This window comes from Oryza sativa, chromosome 1 (assembly GCF_034140825.1).
Source record: "Oryza sativa Japonica Group chromosome 1, ASM3414082v1".
Taxonomy (NCBI): domain Eukaryota; kingdom Viridiplantae; phylum Streptophyta; class Magnoliopsida; order Poales; family Poaceae; genus Oryza; species Oryza sativa.
In genome coordinates, this window is record NC_089035.1 from 7183796 (window position 1) to 7205750 (window position 21955).

At 44.5% G+C, this 21955-nt stretch overlaps 3 protein-coding genes and 1 pseudogene across 3 annotated transcripts; 2 read left to right on the forward strand and 2 right to left on the reverse strand.

Annotated features, from left to right (window-relative positions):
* Positions 1 to 772: 772 nt before the first annotated feature.
* On the forward strand, positions 773 to 2936 carry LOC4325880 (uncharacterized). Its single transcript, XM_015766231.3, has 3 exons — positions 773 to 1037; positions 1183 to 1323; positions 2580 to 2936. The coding sequence occupies exons 1-3, from the start codon at positions 837 to 839 to the stop codon at positions 2739 to 2741; spliced, it is 504 nt and encodes a 167-aa protein (XP_015621717.1). The 5' UTR covers positions 773 to 836; the 3' UTR covers positions 2742 to 2936.
* LOC4325882 (putative E3 ubiquitin-protein ligase LIN) lies at positions 2646 to 11118 on the reverse strand. The gene is made up of 14 exons (XM_015766227.3): positions 10285 to 11118; positions 9923 to 10192; positions 9609 to 9718; positions 8281 to 9510; positions 7798 to 7942; positions 7457 to 7705; positions 6766 to 7075; positions 6490 to 6614; positions 6291 to 6407; positions 6065 to 6196; positions 5846 to 5965; positions 5507 to 5770; positions 4657 to 4911; positions 2646 to 4527 (listed from the first exon to the last, which is right to left on the reverse strand). The coding sequence occupies exons 1-14, from the start codon at positions 11116 to 11118 to the stop codon at positions 4510 to 4512; spliced, it is 4179 nt and encodes a 1392-aa protein (XP_015621713.2). The 3' UTR covers positions 2646 to 4509.
* On the forward strand, positions 3155 to 4202 carry LOC136351084 (uncharacterized). The gene is made up of 3 exons (XM_015766230.3): positions 3155 to 3474; positions 3603 to 3743; positions 3851 to 4202. Exons 1-3 carry the CDS (start codon positions 3262 to 3264, stop codon positions 4019 to 4021), a joined length of 525 nt encoding a protein of 174 aa, XP_015621716.1. The 5' UTR covers positions 3155 to 3261; the 3' UTR covers positions 4022 to 4202.
* A 1295-nt stretch (positions 11119 to 12413) lies between the features above and the next one.
* LOC4325883 (bark storage protein A-like) lies at positions 12414 to 15511 on the reverse strand (annotated as a pseudogene).
* Between the last annotated feature and the right edge of the window lie 6444 nt (positions 15512 to 21955).

Below are 21955 nucleotides of genomic sequence, written 5' to 3' on the forward strand. Positions count from 1 at the left end.
CATATTTATGGATTATGTGGTCTCATGTATCATCAACTTTCGATAAGTGGTTGCCTCTTATTGGTTGTAATTATATAGATAAATAGATTTGCTATGCTACTTGCTATAGAAAATCAGTCGAGGAGAAACTTCTCTTTTTTGATAGTTGGGTTTACTTGAAGATTCGTGTGTGGGAGTTTCATTTTTACACACATTTCTTTGTTTGATAGTAGAGAGGAGAATTATATGGAGTATGGATGGGAATTGAATTCTAAGTGATGATGTACGACTCAGATTTATCTCCTCATACTTAGAAGGGGATTCCCTCCCAATTACCTGCGCCTACCCAGATATTGAAAATGTGGGAGTTCGCTCTTAAACTCTGCTTCCCAATCTCTTATAAAACTCCAACGATTTATCAACGAAACAATAGACTTAACAGTCCCCACCCCTCAAACTCACATTCCAATGTAACTATTTCCCCCAACCAAATGCGTCGTAAGCGTTGTGCGGGAGGCTGGACTCGAATCCGTGACACGTAATGTGCCTTTCACGTGCCCCACCATTGAGTTATAATCTAATCACGTATAATACTTTTGAGTTGTATTGTAATTACACTATTTTCATTATATAACAGTAGTTATATCTAAAAACTTTTAGAGAAGTTCTCCAAAAAAAATAATGTGTTTTTAACACAAGAGTCTTTGCAGTTTGTATGTGAGGTTTCAATAGAAGAATGAAAAGAAAATGTCTTTCACACATATATGTGCCAGACGGACGGGGTCATCTTCCTGAGCTAGTCAAACCCGTCCACCCGCCGCCCGCCGCACGCCGGCGAAAACCAGTCGCGCGCCCGCATGGGCGGCAGCGCTGCGGCGGCGCCGCCGGCCCCGGCGTGGATGGCCGCCGGTGCCCGGAGGTGGCTGGAGGAAGCCGGCGTCGCCTTCGACGGCTCCGACCGCCGCGCCTTCAACGCGCTGCCCCTCGCCGGCGCGCGCGTCTCCCTCGCCGAGGCCGGCCGCGCCGTCTGCTCGCTCCGCGTGACCGCCGAGCTCACGGTACGCGCCGCATCCCATCTCCACCCCACGGCGCCGCCCTCTGCTTCCGCCGCGCGCCGCCGACGCGCGTCCCTCCGCTCTCGCCGGCGTTTTCTTGATTTGATTTGATTTGGTTTTGATTTTGACATCGGCGCGGCGGCGGCAGGACGCGGAGGGGAACTGGCACCCGGGGGCGATCGCGGCGGCGGCGGACGACGTGTGCGCAGCGGCGATCATGTCGGTGGAGGGCATCATCAAGGTCTCCGTCCACTACGACATCTCCTACTTCTCGCCGGCCAAGCTCCATGTCCGTAAACCAACCTACTCCCCCCATTGCCATTTTTTTCCTAGCAATTTCTTGTCCCAAGACGCCAATAGAGGAGAAAAAAAAAATAATAGAACAGAACAGAACAGCGAATAGTTTAGGTTAGCACGACACAACACGATCACAATCAATCGATCAATGGTTGACTCTTCGTATTTCTTTTTTCAAGCACTACAAAAAGTAACAAGTAAATTAGATTATCGGCTTGGTCATGCTGGAACAAGTATGATTATATTCTGAATAATAAGATTTATAGTTTGCCTTTGTGTTAAGGAACCTACATTAACAGGAAAGCTGATTTTTTTTAGCGCCAAGAATTTCGTTTTATAACTATCTTTATTTAATGCACACACAAAAAAAACTATTTTATTTACATACAATGTGCAATACTGCAATGTAAAGCATAGTTGTGCTTCTCTGGAGACTTTTATGAACAATTACTTCTTGGACTAGTTAGGCAAGCTCTTTCATGATCAAGAATTGAAGATTGCAAGGTTATCATTCATTTCTGTCAATTCAACTTGGGTTGCTTGGTTGTTTCTAGTACAAGCCCCTCTAAGCCTTTTTTAGCTAAGATGCACCAGAATCAGAATTCCCAGAAGCAACCATGATACGGTGATACTGTAGTAGTCAAAACAGCAAAATTTGATTCAGTGGCACCGAAAGATCAGCAGTTCAATTTATAGATAAAACTATATTCTGATTATGTATTCTAAGTTTATAGACCTGAATTCAAGTCGTGTAAAGATAAGTTGTTATCTTTCAGTGTCAATGAAACCAGATTTTTCCAAAAAGTTTAGTCCGGAACATTTTCGGTTGCAGCACATTGTGCTTTAAGAACATATTCTAGCTAGAGCCCAAACCAGGCATCTCCTGTGTCCAGACGCTTCTCTGTTACGATCCAATTTGTACTCGTCAAATTAATTCCACTGAAGAAAGTACTTTTCGAATCATGCTCGCTGCTATTCTCATTTTCGGAAACTTCAACAGAGCAACATCATTCCATTAGCTTCTGAAAGGTTGAACAAACCTTGAAAAAGAGACTGAATTGTGACTGAGGCCTGGTTTAGTTCCTAACTTTTTCTTCAAACTTCCAATTTTTCCATCACATCAAAACTTTCCTACACACACAAACTTCTAACTTTTCCGTCACATCGTTCCAACTTCAATCAAACTTTCTATTTTAGCATGAACTAAACACAGCCTGATGCAAAACCTCCCTGAACTCTGTACTGCAGGAGGAAGTTGAGCTGGACGGCAGGGTGGTGGAGCAGAAAGGGAAGATGACGGCGGTGACGGTGGAGATCCGGAAGAAGGATTCCGGCGAGCTGGTGGCGATCGGCCGGCAGTGGATGTCGACCACCAGGCCAAAGAAGGATCAAGCTAGCAGCAAGCTGTGACTCTGAACCAGGTATGCCTACCTAGCTCCCAATGGAGTTCTTCAGTTCATCTATTGCTCACCTTAGCAACCATCGAGGTGATTGTAACTTTTGTGTGTTGCAAGAAAAATCTCTCTCATTTTTTGTATCCTGAAACATACTGAATTTTAACTTAATTGAAAGGGTATAGAGAACTAGAGAGATCCATGTTGCCAATGTGAATTGTCCAAAAAAAATAAGATTCTTTCTGTGATTGTGAAAGGGGACAGCTGGACAGGTTCTATGTTCTAAAAGCCTCAACCACTAACTTTAAAAACATCTAAATTACTCCTGGACTCCTCGTCGTCGTGAAAGGACGACGGCAACGTGATCATAAATAAATTTAAAATTGCAATCGATATTAGCAAAATCCTATCCTATCTGAAAGGGAAGCCATCGTGCAAAATACACGAAGCTTCTCATCATGGAGGAGATGAAGAAGAGCTTTGCTCGGAGAGTGAGCCAGTGAGGCAGTCAAGCTAGCATTAGCAAGGGCGGCGACATGGACGGCGAGTCGCCGGCGGCGGCGGCGGCGGCGCTGCGGCTGGCCGCCGTGGCGAGGAGGTGGCTGGAGAACCCCCGGGACTCGCTGGCGAGGAGCAGAGAGGAAGGCTGCGGCGACGCGTTCAACACGGTGGTGATGCCCGGGTTCCGCGTCTCCCTCGCCGAGCCCGGCCGCCTCGTCTGCTCCTTCTGCGTCCCCGCCGCCGTCGCCGTACGTGCGTCCTCCTTCCTTTCCCGGCGGCCATGTCGGTCGCCACGCCGTGTTCGTTCGCACTCCGATTCGGTCTCACCTGCTTGTTCTTGGTTTCTGCTGCTGCGGCGGTGGCGGCGGCGGCGCAGGACGCGGACGGGAGGTGGCACGCCGGGGCGATGGCGGCGGCGGTGGACAACCTGTGCGCGGCGGTGGTGTACACGGCGGACGGCGTGCACAGGTTCACCATCAGCCAGGCCATGTCCTTCTTCTCCCCGGCCGCGCACGGCGTACGGTTCCTCCATGGATCATCATCTTCATCTTGCTCTCTTCTCCTGTGAATCGGCCAGCCGCCATTAACCCGCTCTTCTCCGGCGAATGATGATTGCGCGCGCAGGAGGAGGTGGAGATGGATGGGAGGGTGGCGCACCGGAAGGGGAAGCTGACGGCCGCCGTGGTGGAGGTGCGGAGGAAGGCGTCCGGCGAGCTGGTGGCGATAGGGAGGCAGTGGATGACCTCTACTCGGGCGAGGCCGGAGAAGAATGGCGAGAGCAGGAGCAAACTCTGAAACGAAAATTTCCTCTAAAAATCGCTTTCTCTTCTTTTCTGATTTCATCATCTCAACACCTAAAGAAAACTGTTGTAAATTCTCAAGATAGTGATAATGGCGTCCATTCGAAAGTGCCAGTAACAGTAAGTAAACTGTTGTAAATTCTCAAGATGGTATAAAAGCTCTTTTCTTCTATTAATATCAAGTAGGAGTATATGAATACAAAGCCAGCCACTTCTTTTTTCTGTTTTTGCTAGGGAAGAAATGAGTAATTCAGTATGGACATGATCAATATGTACACATTGCAGGTCATGCAAAAGCGTGCCAACAAAATTAAATCAAATTACAAGCATATCATCTCTATCTTCTCACTTTATTCACCACAAGGAATACCCCCAACTTAATTATTCCTTAATCTCCCTCCAATGTCCATTAATCTGAACAATCCTTTTTTGTCCAAAATAATCTCAACAATCCTTTTCTCCACAATAATCTCAACAATCCGATCAAGTCAATCCCCAAGCCTGCAAAACCAAGACAAGCCCAATGTGAGTACCACAAACAAATCTCATCATTCTCAACCAGCTCTGCTCTCTACAATTCCTTAACCAAGAAACAGAAGAAGAAAAAAAAATGCATTTTCTTTTCCAAACCTGAATTCTGCCGTCCGATGTCCCGACGACGATGACATCGCCGTCGGCGTCGACGGCCATGCACTGGACCCGGCCGCTGCCGCCGCCGCCGCCGGCCTGGAGAGCGCCGATCCTGGTCAGCTTCTCCCTCGACCAGATCTCCACGACGCCATTCCTGGAGCCGAGGTACACCAGGTCCGAGCTCACCACCAGCGACCTCACCTCCACCGACGACGGTATCGTCCCGACCAGGCTGTAGTTCGAGCTGCTCCATATCTGCACCCAGAAAAAAGAGAACAAAATTCACATCCTATTTCATCATCACCACATGCCTAGACCAGAAACCACACTAATACATCGACTGTGTGCATGAATTTCACAGGGTACAGTTCAGTTCTGATTGAAATTTCGTCAAACTTTGCTGTGTTTCAAACGGAGCCTCGACATATTTCATAGTTTTGGTCTTCTATAGGAATGACATTTTTTTTCGGAGAGTTTCAAGTCGAAATTGCTATATTTAGCGCAGTTGTGTTCTCAGCACGTACTTTCAGATAAGAGGAATTTTAAAGTTCTTGAAAAAGTACCTTGAGGTACCTAAATTTTACACTAAAAATTTTGGTACCTTGAAATAATTAGTATCTAGATGTATCAAATTTTACAGAAGAAAACATAGTACCTCTAGGATGGTAAAATTACTCTTCACATAAATGTTTCCAGAGTTGAAAGTTGTATGATAGAGTCGACTGTTTTGTATGAAGTACACATTTTCAGTTGAGAGTTATATGATTTGAGTTCGAACTTTGGCATGTTTCAAACTGTCAAAACTTTATCAAGCTTTCCGAGTTTTTCATTTTTGCTTTTTTATTGGTACCTTGACTGATGCGCCGTCGAGCGAGGTGCTGCCGGTGTAGAGGAGGTCGCCGTGAAGATGCAGAGAGTAGATCGGGCTGGCCTTGCCGATGATCCTCTTGCTCCCTTGCTGGATCACGCCGATCGTCCCGCTCGCCAGGTCGATCTCCTGCACGCCGCCGTCGTTGCAGCCGCAGAAGAGCTTCCCGTGCACCAGCGCCATGGATCTCACCACCTTGCTCGCGTTCAGGACCTTGGCGCCGCCACCATTGTTCCAGCTTAGCACCTGCAAAACACAGACCAAGTTAGGTGGCCATCCATGGAAGCGCCTCGCCGGATGATGTGATCGGCGATCGATCACCTTGACGCCGGAGCCCTGCGGCGCGAAGCAGGCCATGGCGGCGGCGACGGCGAGGCTCTGAACCGGGTCCTTGGCGTCGTGGACCTCGACGCACCGGAGGGCGTCTCGGAGCTGCCACACCTGGTGATCAGGTGTTCAGCAGAGATGAACATGTTAAATTTCTGAAATTTTGTGCGATCTTTTTTGTTTCATGATTTTGCCAAGAAAATTTAGACATACTCTGATAGTTCTATCCAGTGATCCACTGAACAGTTTCTCCTCTGAGTGTAGCACTGCTAAGCTGGTGATTGCTTTCGTGTGTTCTTGGGATTCATGGACTAGGCGAAGGATATTCTCACTTCCCTCCCAGACCTGAACATTTAAATTCCACAGATTTCTAAAACTGAAACTACAATGTTATGATCTCAGGAAAAAAATTTCGGAATTTTGAAAGAGAGAATTAAACCTTTAGTGTTCCATCAGAGTGGCCGGAGAAGATGTAGCCCTTGAAGTAGGCGATCGATGTGACCTCACCATTCGAGCTGCAGTCTGCGTGATTGAGCTCCTTGTGATTCCACATATCCTGGAACAAAAAGAACAGAAATGTTCAGTAAAAACCGGAATTTCAGATTCGCTGCAAGAACAGCTGAGAAAAATGCAATTACAATGCTGGATTCTTGTCCATCTGACAGCAGCTTGAGCATCTCGAACGCGAGGCCGGACGATTTCTTCAGCTCCCTGAGCGTCCTGAGCACGTCCTTGATGTACGTCGTGATCTCGTGCATCCCCTCTGAAATTTCACAATGTTAGGATAAAAATGTTCAGAGATTCTTTCTTTCTGAACCAAAAAATAACAAAAAATTCAGAGTTCTCTCTCTCTCTCTCTCTCTCTCTCTTCTGAAATTCTTGTGGCAAGATTGGTAATGGACGGTGTGACCAACCGCGATCGTTCATGAAGCTCCTGAGGGCCACCATGGCGAGGGCCCTGTCGCTGCCGTGCTTGCCTGACCGGAGGACGAGCACGAGCTGCCGGAGCAGGCACACCCTGGCGGCGCCGAGCACGCCGGTGTCGGGGAGGAGGGGGAGCATGCGGACCAGCCATGCCGCCGACACGAGGCTCGCCGTGAACAGCTCGCCGTTCTTGGCCGCCGCGAGGCACCCCGACAGCGCCTCGAACACCAGCCCGAACTCATGGCTGACCAGCGCGTACGCCGCCTTCCTCTCCCACTCCGCCGCCGCCTTCTCTTCCTCCTACAAAAAAAAAAAAAAACATCGCAAGTGAACTCGATGTATGAAATCCAGCAGGTTTTTTTATAGAGAAAACTTCTGAAAATTGGCAATGTAAAGTACGGTGATATCTATCAGTTCACCAAAAATTAAGTTCAAATTCGACCTGCTCATCGTGAAAAAAAAGAGACAAATTCACATGTAAACAATATACTATTATTCACACTGAATTTGTATTTTTTTTTATATCTCGACGTGTGAGTTGAGTTTGGACCTAAAATTTTATAGACATGTTGCATGAGTGTTTTCAAATTTTTTAAAGAATTTTTCATAACCATAAGATGGTTTTTAAGCGAACTGAGGAGACATTCCCCTTTAGTGACCAAAATAGTTTCCCAATACTACCATTTCGTCCTCGCCGGCGCCGCGAGAAATGCTGAGATCGTGCGACGGCCGGTGCCTCTCTTTCACCCTGGCAAGCTTAAGCAGCGATGAGCGTGAGAGTGGCCGGCCCGACGAGGAGAACTTGCCGGAGAGATTCATGATAGTCTCGGCGGCGAGCAGCTGGCTTCTCGGGTAATCCGAGTTCTTGAGGCACTGGATGAGGCTGTCCACTGCTTCCTCCCTGTACATGCTGATCTTCCTCGGCTCCACCTGACAAACCATTTGCGCATTGATCTCGCCATCAAACATGAGATTTTTTTTGACAAATCTGAAGAAATGTTGCGAGAAAAAGTTGTTTTTACTAGGAGATCTAGCTGAAGAAGTAGCCCTGCAACGACAGGGCTCTGCTCCGGTGTCGTGGATTGCAGGTACACGAGAAGCGTGTGCATCATGCTGAAGGAGCTCGCCTCCTTGATCGTCCGAAGAAGACGATCAGCAGCTGATCGCCTGAAAAATAAGTTGAGATTTTGTTTTAGATGTGGATAATTTTGTCATTCTTAAGAGGATATCTGAAGATACCATATATTTTTGAATGTAAAGTTTACTACCTCTAGGTGGTGTTCATCAAACCGTTTTGAATGTGGTTACCACCACTCCACAGAAAAGGCGGTTATCGAGGTAACTGTACGGTTACCGCGAGGTTTACCGTGATTTAAAAACTGAGAATGTTATCACACATGATAATTGTGTGATGATCGTACGGTTTTGTAAACCCTGCCTCTAAGTAGTAGGGTACTCGAGATTTTTTTTTTAAGGACCGTAAAATGGAGGAGCTTTGGGGTTACCGTTTGAGCTTGAGCAGTTCGGAGAGGAGCCGCACGATGTCGAACTTGTCGGCGTCGCCGACGACGTGGAACGCGTCGAGGACGGCGGCGAGGGCCGAGTTCTCGACGATGCTGCTCCGGCAATGGCCGTCCTCGGCGACGCACCGCAGTAGGATCCTCACGGCGGCGACCCTCTCCTCCACCTGCTCGGCTTCCAAGCTCGCCGCCACGCTCCTGATGAACCTCTCGGAGACCAGGGCGGACTTGGCCACCGCCGGCGACGAGCTGTCCCGGCCGCCTTCGACGAGGATCTGACTCAGGAGGATCACCGACGCGGCCTTCGGCTTGACGCACATCTTGACCACCGCGCCGCCGTCGTCGTCGCCGCCGCCTCGCCGGATGGTGGCGACCAGCGCGTCGGCCATGTCCATCTCGACAAGCTGCTCCGGCGAGGGGGAGAGGAGGTGGATGAGCGAGACGGCCTCGACGAGGCCCTTCTTGAAGAGCGCGACGAGGCAGTCCACGTCGGAGTCCACCCTCGTCAGCGTCTGCACGACGGCGTCGTCGCGGGAGGCGAGCTCGGCGAGGAGGAAGACGGCCACCTGGAGCACCTGCGCGCTCACGGAGTTGAAGAGGATCTCCACGAAGCCGTTGACGACGGCGGGCTTGGCGAGCGCGGCGAGGACGACGTGCTCGGCACCGGCGGCCTCGCGCCATAGCCGCTCGATCCGGAGCACCGACCTCTCCGAGTCGGCGAGCTCCTCCGACGTGCAGAGGCAGGACACCGCGGCGCGGAGCTCGCCGACTGCGCTGTCGAGGGACGCCTGCGCGATGACGCTGGTCGGCGACGGCGCGCTGGCCTGGCTCACGGTGGCGTCCGGCGACGGCGAGCTGATCTTGAACGGGGCCGCGGCGGCGGGGCTATCCATCGTCGTCGTCGCCGGCGGCGGCGGCGTGGGCGCGGAGGAGGAGGCGGCGGGGTTCTGGTCGCGCCAGGCGGCGATGAGGCGCTTGAGGACGTAGTTGGTGCTGGGGAGGTGGGCGCCGTGGAGGCGGTGGCGCGTGATGGGGCAGGTGGCGTTGCCGCGGTCGAGCCACTCCTGGATGGCGCGGCGCTCGTACGTCTGCCCGGTCTCGAGCGTGACGGGGTCGTCGAACACCTGGCTCGTGATCGGGCACACGAAGTCCTTGGGCGTCGCCACCACCGGCCGCCGCGCCACGTCGCCGCCGCCGTCGCCGCCCATCACAGAACTGCATTAAGAATAATCCGCCGCCGCCGCGGCGTCGCCATCATCACATCGGGAACGGTGTTGCTTTGGAGGCGAGCGCGAGGACGCCAGCTAGCTTACCTCGCGTGCTCCGGAGAGAGCATGGCGGCGACGTCGTCGTCGTCGTCTTCCTCGCCGCGTGGACGCGCTCTGCCTGCAGGCCGTGACAGCGGCGAGGCCGTGTGCTTTTCCTAGGAGACGAGACAGCAACATTGAAACCTCAGCTATGATCTGTTCAACTTTGTATTTTAAAACAACTCTATTTGTTTATGAAAACATCGCCTGCATCTTCTCTAATTAACAAATGGAGTGAGATATGATGCTAATCTTAGCTTTCTTAGCGTCCTAGATTACATATTAAACGAGTTGCACCAAGACTAATTCAGAGCACTGACCTCTCTGCCGGCGAGGAGCTCGGAGGAGGAGGGGGAGTCCTCCATGCTGACGTCGGAAGAAGGCGTCGCCGGCGAGTGCCCGGCGCGCAGCCTCGCCACCGGGCTTCCTCTGCCGGTCGGCGACGGCGACGACTGCTGCTGCTGCACTATGAGGTGCGGCGGCACGCGCTGCGGGTACAGGCTCGGCGGCCGCATCAGCTCCCTCCACCCCTTGCCGCTGCCCTGCCGCGGGTACAGGTCGGCCGCCTCGTCGGCGTCCGCCCAGATCGGCTGCAAAAGATCACCGGAACATGACGTCACCATGGTGTCGACACCGTCGAGCCGAGCACGCTGATGGGATAGGTTTGTGTTCGTAGCATTACGTTGTACCGTACGTCGTTCTGCGAGCTGACGGTCTCGTCGGTCTCCGCCGTGGTCTCGTCGTCGACGTCGCCGTCCTGGTCGTCGTCTCCGACGCCGAATACGAGCTCTGGAGGCGGTGGCGGCGGGGAGTACGTCTCCTTCGCCGCGTCGCCGGTTTCAAGGATCTTCTTTAGGTAGAGCGCGTACGCTATGCAGTTCGCGTCGAGCACCTTCTCGTACTCGCGCTCCAGGTCCCTCATCTCCTGCGCCTGGGCGCCGCTCATCAGGGAGAGAACCCTCATCGCCGACATCGCGGCGGTCTCCACGGACCCGTCCTCGCCGCGATGGGACGCCGCCTCCGCCGCGGCGGCGGCGGTGGACGCGCGGCGCGCGGCGAAGTGGCGCATGACGGGGAGGAGGCGCGGCGCGAAGAGCGCCTCGAAGGCCGCCGGCGCGAGCTCGTGCCGCGCGAGCGCCGGGTCGAGCGCGAAGAGGTCCAGCACCGCGGCCGCCGCCGCCGCCGCCGCCCCGCCGCGGCGGCGCGAGGCGGACGCGAGCGCGAGGAGGAGGCACGACAAAGGGGTCGCGACGGGGAGCGACAGCAGCAGCCGCTCGGCGGCGCGGAGGGAGGACAGCGACGGCGGCGCGGACGCGGCGGTGTCGAGCGCGTCCGACACGAGCGACAGCGCCTGCAGCGTCGCCGCCGGGTGCTGCCGCTGCTTCCGCCCCACGCCGCCCGCCGCCGCGGCGGCGGAGAGCAGGTGTCGCCGGAGGAGCGGGTCGGCGATGAGCTCCGCGAGGAACGCCGCTGTGTGCGCCACCACCGACGAGTACGTCGGCGTCGGCCCCGCCATGTCTGACGAGCACTTCACACACAAACCCATGGGAAGGTTTTGTCTCGAGGGTCGTGGAGGCGAGGTGACGCGCAAAGACTGAACTGCCCCCTCGAGCTCCGAGTAGTCATGCCTACTCGAGCAGGGGTAGGACCGGGATTTCGTCTCCTTGGGGTTTAAATTATGGCGGGAGAGGAGACCGGGGCGGCAGCGGCCGGCAGCGCGGCCGCCTGACGCGTGGAGGGAGACGGTCGCCGCCGCGTCGGAAAGGAACGTTTCGGAGGGTCTCGCCGTGGCTGTTTCATGGAAGTCAATATATGACTCTATAGCTATCTTACAAGTTGGAAGATTTATTAATCCAGAGGATTATGTTATGTTAATCACATGGTTTTCGAAATTAAGAAATGAAGTTTTAAGTTGTCTACTATTATTAGAGTCGATATGACTATGTGTGATATTTCCATGGGGGGTAGGTTTCAAATTAACGCTGTAATTGTCACCCGAAACATTAGGGATGGCCGGATGAGAACATGCCAAATGGAGACAAGAGAGACATCACATCACAAAATCAGCGCTAGCGAGAGTTGGTTGGGATATAATTGATGCGGAAACCAGTTAATTAATTATCATCTTGTTATGCAATCTTAGTTCAAAGATCTTTGTAATCCAGCTTAATTTAATTATACTAACTTCGCTATTTTTTTTAAAGATCATCCATCTTATTAAAAAAATACGTAAATGTCATTTACTTTGTTGCCTTATTTTATCATATTAAACGTTTTTAATCATAACTTATATTTTATATATTTACACTAATATTTTTTAAATAACACAAATATCAAATATCATGTTCAAAAAATCATATATATAGCACCATACATTTAAAAGCAGATAGAGTAATTGTCACACTTGTACATCGGTAATTTTTTTTTAATTAGGTGTTATTTGTTTGTGGACTATCTATATATCTATCAATATTTTTTTCTTAAATATAAATTTATTATAATTTAGTGTAATTACATAACTACAAACAATATAATTTGTACATATAGCTTTTAGAGACACTTCAAGGGAGGCCGTGGGATTGAATCCCCTCATTTGTATGTCTATGCTATGAATTTTTTTCCTTCCTTGCTTGGACGAATCTCGGAACAAATCTAACATTCCAAAATTATGTGAAAGTTATACATAGTTATACAAAATCTTTTTAGCAAATCCTATTTTTTATTTGGCAAATTAAATCGTTTGTTTGATGTGAGGATGCATGCATGGGTTCTTGAAACCAACCAGGGTGGGTGACAGCCAAAATTTTTCTCTGGAAACATAATTCAATAATGTGAAAGACGTAGTACTGCATTCCAAGCTGAAAATTTCAAAGTACAAATGAGCAAATTAATCACGGCGACGAGGCCACGTAAACGTGGGCACGGTCAATTATTTCTCTGCAACTAGAGCACTTAACAACGGTACGGTTACAAGTTGGGTTTAATTTGCAAATCGGTTGATCATGTCGTCGAAGTTGCATGCAGCAGTGGCTCGATCACATGTCCGCCGCCACGGCGTCGTGCGCGGCGCCGCCGTCGGCGAGGAGCGGGACGAAGTTGAGCATGACGTCGACGGCGTTCTGGGCGGCGATGGCGAGGAACTCGCCGGCCTCGTTGCCGAGCGAGGAGCCGCCGCCAGCGAGGTCGGAGAGGGAGCGGATGGTGAGGAACGGGACGGCGTGCTGGTGCGCCACGAGCGCCACGGCGGCGCTCTCCATCTCCACCGGCGTGCACCCGAACTTGGCCCGCAGGAACTGACGGTAGGCGGCGTTGTCGAGGAACACGTTGGCGCTGCACCCCCTCCTCACCCTCGTCACCCTCGGCGCCCGCGGCAGGCACGTCGTCGCGTTCACGCACGCCGGCAGCTCCATCCCCTGCACCACCACCACCGCGCGTGTGTCAGACAACCAACCGATTTTTTTTTGAACTTTTTTAATTTTTAATTTTAAAAATAATTTTTTTCAAAATAAACTTATTTTCAGATTTTGAACCTTCTGACCACACCAGCCTGTCTGGCTGACCAGGGTTCAATCTTTAGTTTTCGAACATATTTAATCAAATTTGAAGAAAATATTTCCAAATTTAAAAAATGAAAAAAAAATCGGTTGAAATAATATCATATCAAAAACCGACGGAACCGAAATTTCATTACGGAATTTTGAACCCTGAACATAACAAAACAACATTAATGCATGACAGTTTTGTCTAACGCTGGTCACGCTAGCCAGACCGATGAGCTCGTCGAGCTCAGTATATGTATGTGTGTACCAAAATTTCGTTACACAATTTTGAACCATGGGCGTTACAAAACAACATTAATGCACACCACACACAATGAGAGCGTGACAGTTTTGTCTTGCCACACGCGATCAAATAACGCTGGTCACGCCAGCCAGGCCGGTGATCTCGTTGAGCTCAGTATATGTGTGTACCTCTAGCTTCTCAGCGAGGGAGAAGTAGCGGGAGCTGACGGGGACCCAGAAGGCGTGTTGGCGCTGCTCCGGCTTGCCGGAGACGGGGAAGATCTCCTCGGGCTGGAACCAGATGCTGTTGAGCTCGTTGGGGGAGGGGCCGGCGGCGGTGTAGTCGGAGAAGTTGAGGAAGCCGAGGTCGCGGGTGTAGTCGCCGGCGGCCTCGAGCGGCAGCTCGTTCTCCGGGCCGTCGCCGTAGCGCTGCCAGTTCCAGAGGGAGAGGTGCGCCCAGTGCTCCGGGATGGTGACGTCGCCGATCTGGAGGCCCTCGTCGGCGTTGCCGGCGATGCCCCAGTGCACGATGCCCTTCACCCTGAACAGGCTCAGCAGCAGCTGGGTCGTCAGCCCAGCATTCAGCTGCATGATGCATAATTTGCAGATTAATTAATTATTCGATTAGGGAAACCGATCGATTAATAATTAATACTTTCTAACGTAAATCATTCTAGCATTGTTTATATTCATCTAGATTACATCTACAACAGTTTTAGTTGAGCTACTTTTGATAGGTAGTAGCATAATTGCAGTCATGTGTGTATAGTAGTACGTACCATGCTAAGCCCTGTCATGACCATGACAACGTTTTGGCCCCCAATGGCACCGAAGCGAAACCTTCGTCCTTAATTAATTACAAGGAAAAATGAATCATTAGTGTGTGTGTGTTAATTAACGTTTTGGTCGTGTTAATCAGTTTTCTTCTTGGGTAAACGTTCGCTCGTCCATTTCAATTTCTGATCACAGTATCAAACATTCACTATTCAGGTAGCACATCTCTTTCTCGCCATATGTACGTGAGCTTAATTAAGTCACACATATATCTTGATCATTAATTATCCGCTGATAGTGTGATGCCACTTTCAGGTTATTATATTATCGCATGCACGCTGTAATTAGCTTCACGCATGCATGCATCGTCCTTAACTAACTGTCCAATTAATTTACTGATGAAGAGGCTATAGCTGCATGAAATTAGCATATGCAGTAAGGGCACCCACAATGGTAAAGTAAGGTGCTCTCTATAAAACATGTACATCTTAGCAATAGACTAGCTAGATTAATAGTAAACCACCTCAATAGTATGTCTATATGGGTATTTATAGCTCTCTAATCCATTGCCTCGTTTTTCTCTATAGACTATCTCCAGGTTAGTAGATAGCTTTGCTCTCTCTCTTCATTTAATCTCTTCCAAGTAGGAAAATATGCTGACATGAATCTCTTGTAGATAGCTTATAGATAACCATTGCGGGTGTCCTCATGGAAGAGATTAAATGAAGAGAGAGAGCAAAGCTATCTACTAACCTGGAGATAGTCTATAGAGAAAAATGAGGCAATGTATTAGAGAGCTATAGATACCCATGTAGACATACTATTGAGATGGTTTACTATTAATCTAGTCTATTACTGAGATGTACATGTTTTATAGATAGCACCTTATTTTACCATTGCGGGTGCTCTAATGGATGCAAATTAATTAGAAGCTAGCTAGGTTAATTAATTACGTCGTTAATTACCTTGGATGTCGAGGTAGGAGGGGAGGGTAGGGGTAGGGGTGAAGCTTGGGGAGTTGAGGACGGGATCCATCTCGTAGGCGTTGGGCACGACGAGCCCACGAACGGCCCGCCACGGTCGTTCGCCCGCCGGACGGCCGACCACGTCTTCGCCGAGATGAACCCCTCCGCCGCCGTCGCCATCATCGCCGCCGCCACCAGCACCGGCCACCACCTCATCGCCATGGCTCTGTGCCTAGCTAGCTCGATATATCTCTTACTCGATCTTACTCCTCTAGCTGTGTCTAAGCTAATTAAGCGCGCGTAACTCACAACAAGCTTAGTTAACTTTTTATTCTGATCTGTGATATTTTGATGGATCACTTCTGCGTGTGTGCGTGTGTATATATGTGGGTGTGCTGGTCTGCTACTCTGGTGTGTATATATATAGATATAGAGCTGAGCCCCACTCGCCACACCACGTATAAGTTAATCGGGCTAATGGAAAATAATTGTACTGTAAATTTCCGTGGTATAAAATAGAAACTAGTTGGGTGGTCCGCACAATTGCGCGGCTAGCACCCAAACAAAATCATATATTTTTCATATCCTTCTTTATTTACTTGCTCGGTCTACCACTATTTCTATTTCTTCTTCTTGAAACCTTTAAAAATTGGATCTTATAGTTTTTTGAGTTTATTATCTCGTTGGGTTTCGTTTTTATAATTTCTGGAAGTCCCGTCAAACGCTGCCATTATACTCCTTTACAGCCCATCCACTGTCTTTTCTCTTTATTGTCATTAGAATTTTACAAATCGAACATAATTATTGTTCAAGTTCATTTTTTACTTTCTATAAGTCCTGCCGAACCGTCAGCGGCTTTGCCATTGTACTCCTTTATGGCTCACCCGTTGTCTCCCTTATTTATTATCATTGAGATTTTAAAATCATACATGATTATCATTGGTTTTTTTTTACTTTTTAGAAGTTCCGAACCTTTAAAAATTGGACCTTGTAGTTTTTACAATTTATTGTCTTGTTGGGTTTTATTTTTTAATTATAATTTTTAGAAGTGACGTCACATGATGCCACTATACTCCTCTACGACCCATCCGCCGCCTACTCTTTATTGTCATTGGGATTCTGAAATTCGAACATAACTATCGTTTTAATTCATTTTTTATTTTCTACAAGTCCCGCCAACCATCGGTGGCTCTGGAACTATAATCCTATACATCCTGCCCGCTGCTTCTCTTTTTTATTATCATTGAGATTTTGAAAATCGAATATGATTATCAATGGGGTTTTTTTTTCACTTTCTAGAATTCCCGGCAACCGTCTTACATATTTGCTTCACGGCCTGCCTATCGTCCCTCCTTTTAATCATCATCAAGATTCTATTTGGTGTTTTACTAATAGTTTTTATATGTCGTATCAACCGCCACCACTCTACTCTTTTATAGGCTTGTTACTTAATTTATCTCATCGTATGTTTTATATGGTCTTTTTTTTCAATAGTCTTTATTTTTATCACCAATTTTAGTTATTTATAAATTGTATTCCTAATTGAAATATTTTTTTATTTTTCTAATTTTAGAATTTATTTTTTAAAAATTTTATTTAATACCATATAGCGTTCTTTTAATATTTTTATTTTTTATTTTTGAATTTTAGTTGTTTCAAAATTGTATTCCTACTTGAACTCTCTTTTAATTTTTCTAATTTTGGATATTATTTTATTTCTTTATTTTGAATTTTAATTAATCTCATATTGGGTTCTTATATGGATCCTTCTTTTAATATTGCTTATTTTTAATTGCGAATTTCAGTTAATTTTAAATTATATTCCTACTTGAACTCTTATTTTCTTTTTTCTAATTTTGGATTTTATTTTTATTTTTATTCCGAATATTAACTAATCTCGTATTGGGTTCTTATATGGACTCTTCTCTCAATATTCCTTATTTTTAATTCCGAATTTCAGTTATTTTTAAATTATATTCCTACTTGGACTCTCCTTTTATTTTCTAATTTCAGATTTTATTTTATTTTTATTTCAAATTTTGATTAATCTCGTCTTGGGTTCTTATATGGACACTTCTTTCAATATTGCTTATTTTTAATTCTGAATCTCAGTTAATTTTAAATTGTATTCATACTTGAACTCTCCTTTTCTTTTTGCTAATTTCAGATTTTATTTTTATTTTTATTCCGAATATTAACTAATCTCGTATTGGGTTCTTATATGGACTCTTCTCTCAATATTCCTTATTTTTAATTCCGAATTTCAGTTATTTTTAAATTATATTCCTACTTGGACTCTCCTTTTATTTTCTAATTTCGGATTTTATTTTATTTTTATTTTGAATTTTGATTAATTTCGTATTGGGTTCTTATATGGACACATATTTCAATATTGCTTATTTTTAATTCCGAATTTCAGCTATTTTTGAATTGTATTTCTACTTGGACTCTTCTTTTCTTTTTCTCCGATTAATGTGAGAATTTCTAGCTTTCACAGCGAACGTGGTGCCTCCTTTCAAGGTTGTTTTAATAATATAATAGATAGATGTCTGCCGCATGTGCACCACTATAATAGTGACATGATTCAATATTTTATCTATATGCTGAGATGCCAGGCTGACAAAGCCGCCATGCATGATACGTTATGCATGTCATAACACGAGGAAAAAAAATGCGTATCTTATAAAACTAGCTGGGTGCTGGGGTGGCCCGCGCAATTACGTGGCTAGCACCCCATATAAAATTATATATTTTTTAATATGATTTTACTTAAAATTTATTAAATAGTTATCTCGTTGTCTTACGATTTTGAAAGACAAAATCTTATCATCCTCGTGTTTCTAATTTTATAGTTTTTACAGGTCGCACCAGTTACTACCCCTTATTTCTATCCTATCATTCTTTATTTGCTTGCTCGATCTACTACTGTTCCTATTCATTCTCATTGGAACCTTTAGAAATTGGATTTTATAGTTTTTTAGAGTTTATTGTCCTGTTGGGTTTCGTTTTTATAATTTCTAGAAGTCCCGTCAAATGTTGCTATTATATTCCTCTACAGTCGTCCACTGCCTCTTCTCTTTATTTTTATTGGTATTATACAAATTGAACATAATTAGGTTCATTTTTTTACATTCCAGAAGTTCCGCTAAAACGTTGATGACTTTGTCACTATATTCCTCTACAGCTCACCCGTTGCCTTCCTTCTTTATTGTCATTGAGATTTTAAAATCAAACATGATTTGGGGTTTATTTTTTATTTTTTAAGAAGCTCGAACATTTAAAAATTGGATCTTATGGTTTTTTGAGTTTATTTTTTATTTTCAATTTCAGTTGTTTCATAATTGTATTCCTACTTGATCTTCCTTTTTAATTTGTCTAATTTCAGATTTTATTTCATTTTTTATTGAGAATTTTAATTAATCTCGTATTGTGTTCTTATATGTACTTTTATTTCAATATTGTTTCCATTTAATTCCGAATTCTTGTTAATTTTAAATTGTATTCCTACTTGAACTCTTCTTTTCTTTTCTCTTTTCTAATTTTGATTTTTTTTATTTTGTATTCCGAATTTTAATAATCTCGTATTGGGTTTTTATACGGACTCTTATTTCAATATTGCTTAATTTTAATTCCAATTTTAGTTATTTTTAAATTGTACTCCCTCTATACTCGTAAAGGAAGTCGTTTAGGACAATGTTTAAGTCAAACCTTGGGAATATAAATCATGAATAACTCTCAAGTTGTTGAGTTTGGAAATGTAAAAATTATATGAATAGATTTGTCTTGAAAAGTATTTTCATAAAAGTATAAATATATCACTTTTTAATAAATATTTTTATAGAAACAAGAAGTCAAAGTTGTGTTTTGGAGACCGTGTCACTGTCCAAAACGACTTTCTTTACGAGTATGGAGGGAGTATTTCTACTTGAACTTTTCTTTTCCATTTTTTCTAATTTCGGAATTTATTTTATTTTTGTTTCTAATTTTAACTGATATTGTATTGTGTTCTTTTATTTTTTTTATTTTTAATTTCAGTTGTTTCAAAATTGTATTCCTACTTGAACTCTGTTTTTAATTTGTCTAATTTCTGATTTTATTTTATTATATGTACTCTTATTTCAATATTGCTTGTTGATTTTAAATTGTATTCCCACTTGAACTCTTCTTTTCTTTTTTTTTTCTAATTTCTATTTTTTTATTTTTATTCCAAATTTTAATATTCTCGTATTGGGTTTTTATATGGACTCTCCTTTCAACATTGCTAAATTTTAATTCCGAATTACATGTAAAATAGGATTGGGGATATAAATTGCTCTCTTTATGAAAGACCTCCATCTGTTTACTCATTTCAATTATTTGCGAAAGGATATCAAATTATCAATTGCTAGAATCTTCGATAAAAGAAAGTAAATTGTACTTCTACTCGAACTCTTCTTTTCCTTTTTTGCTAGTTTCAGATTTTATTTTATTTTTTATTTCGAATATTAATTAATCTTGAATTGTGTTCTTATAAGGACTCTTCATTCAATAGTGCTTATTTTTAAATCCTAATTTTAGTTATTTTTAAATTGTATTTTTAGTTTGACTCTCCTTTTCTTTCTTTCTGATTAATGTGGGAATTTCTAATCCCACAGCGAACGTAGTGCCTTCTTTCAAGGCTGTTTTATAATAATATAATAGATACATATATTTTGGGATGGTGATAGTCCGTTCGATAAAAAGAAAAGAGCGTGCAATAATATATATACCTATGCGTCTCTTTAAAAGAAAATAAGGAACAAAATAAACTATATATATTCATCCGTATAAAAAATTAAATAAATTGGGATACATGCCCAATTAAATAGGAATATAAGAGATCAAAAAATAAATATTTTCTATGAATCTACAATATAGTCCATGCAAAAAGTAGAAGAATATCAACTACTTTAAAATTAAGAAAGAGGGACTAACTAAAAAAACGCCACAAGTTTTTTAAGAGAAAACTTTTAAATCTAACTATAGTAATCTAACTATAGTATAATTGTAATATAATTCCACTATAGGTATACTATAACTGCAATACAACTTATATATAACTATTAAAATAATACGCACAACTTTATATCTAACTTATATAGAAATTAAAATATAGTTACACTATAGGTACAACATAACTATAGTCTAATTACAACTATACTATACTTACATTTGAAAGTTTTTTTTCCAAAAAAAAACTTGCGATTTTAGAAATTCTGTAGACAAATAATTAAAATTCTAAAAGAAAAATCATTCAAATGAAACGGCCCATATGTCAGTCAAAGAAAAGAACCACGATTTATTTGATTGTTTTGCATCCAAGCACATGCAGCTTCTTAATTTCAAAGGGTGGTCCAGTGGTCCCAGACAAAAAAAAAATCGCGGCCAATATAGGTTTTCAAAAAAAAAAAGGAAAGTAATATATCAGGTATGATATGCAAAGACGTCAGCAATAACATCAATATAATATATCAACCAGCTCCTTCTAAGAATCTTAAGCTTTCTAAATAAGCCATAAGTATCTCGTTCGGACAAGATATGTTTCCCTAGTAGCCTTCTATATATAAAGAGGCTGCAAGCAGTGACAATCTCATGTTCAACCTCCCAGGACCCGGGTATGGTACTGGTTTATTTAATGATACAACATAACACAACAAAACAAATGGTATTTATATAATTTTTTAATAGAATGAATGGTCAAGTGTTATGTCAAAAGTCAACGGTGTTATTTATTATAAAAAACAGTTAGAGTAGATAGCTAGATAATGATCAGAAGTGTGAAGTAGGGTGTTTTTTTCTCTAAACACGCCAAACATGTAAGTTAGCTTTAATAAATTAAAGCCCTCCTGCATTTCGTCGAGAGACATGTAATAATTCATAGATTTGTGTTTGTATAATCAAACACTGTTGCAATTAATTAAGTCAAGTTAGTGAGGATTGGACCTACGGCTATATATAACGGTTCTGTTTTCGTCAGCGTGGATCATGCGCACCTCAAAAAAAAGGAAAAACGGACCACGCGCATCACGCGCTTGCTCATAACGTTAAATTATTTGATGCAAGAGAGATGCGTCTTCTCCCTTGTTCAAAATTTATTTGTTCGGCTAATAGAAATTAATAGGGACTCTCTCTCTCTCTCTGGTGTGGCAAATTAATTAAATTAGGGTCTGTTCATATTTATCACTCTTAGCATGCTCTAACTTTAAGGAAGTACTCCCGATTACTAGTAGTTAGAAGTTCCATGCGTGATATCACTAGGCAAAATAAAATAAGAACATGCATACACTACTACAAGAAAATAATTTTATAGACGGATCATAAGTATATGTGTCTGCACGTTACTTTGTTAAGAAACCCGCATGCAAAATTCATTTTTTCCAAGCGGGCCTCTTAAAAGACCTGCATACGAGAATAAGGGTATTTTCGCATTGAAAACCAATAGAGAGTTGTCGGGTGTCATTAGTGGCCGGCCAGTCACCGGTTGGTTACTTTGGGGAGGTGTCACCACATCCGGTGTCGTAGCCTGGACGGCACCAAACTAAACCAGCAGCTAACTAACACCTCACTCTTTCCTGTAGAAAGCTACCTTCGTCCCATAAAAAATCATTTTTCATTTTGAAAATGATGTCATACATTTTAAAAAGGATATAGTATTTGCAAAAATCCAGTAAAAATCGGATTTTGCCGTCATGTGTGTAAATCGAGATGTGGTTCAACGGCAAGGGATGACTCAGCGACTCAACATTAGCGAGGATGATGCAACGCATCTCAACTGTGGTGAGGACGACATGACACATCTTTGACTGTGCCAAGG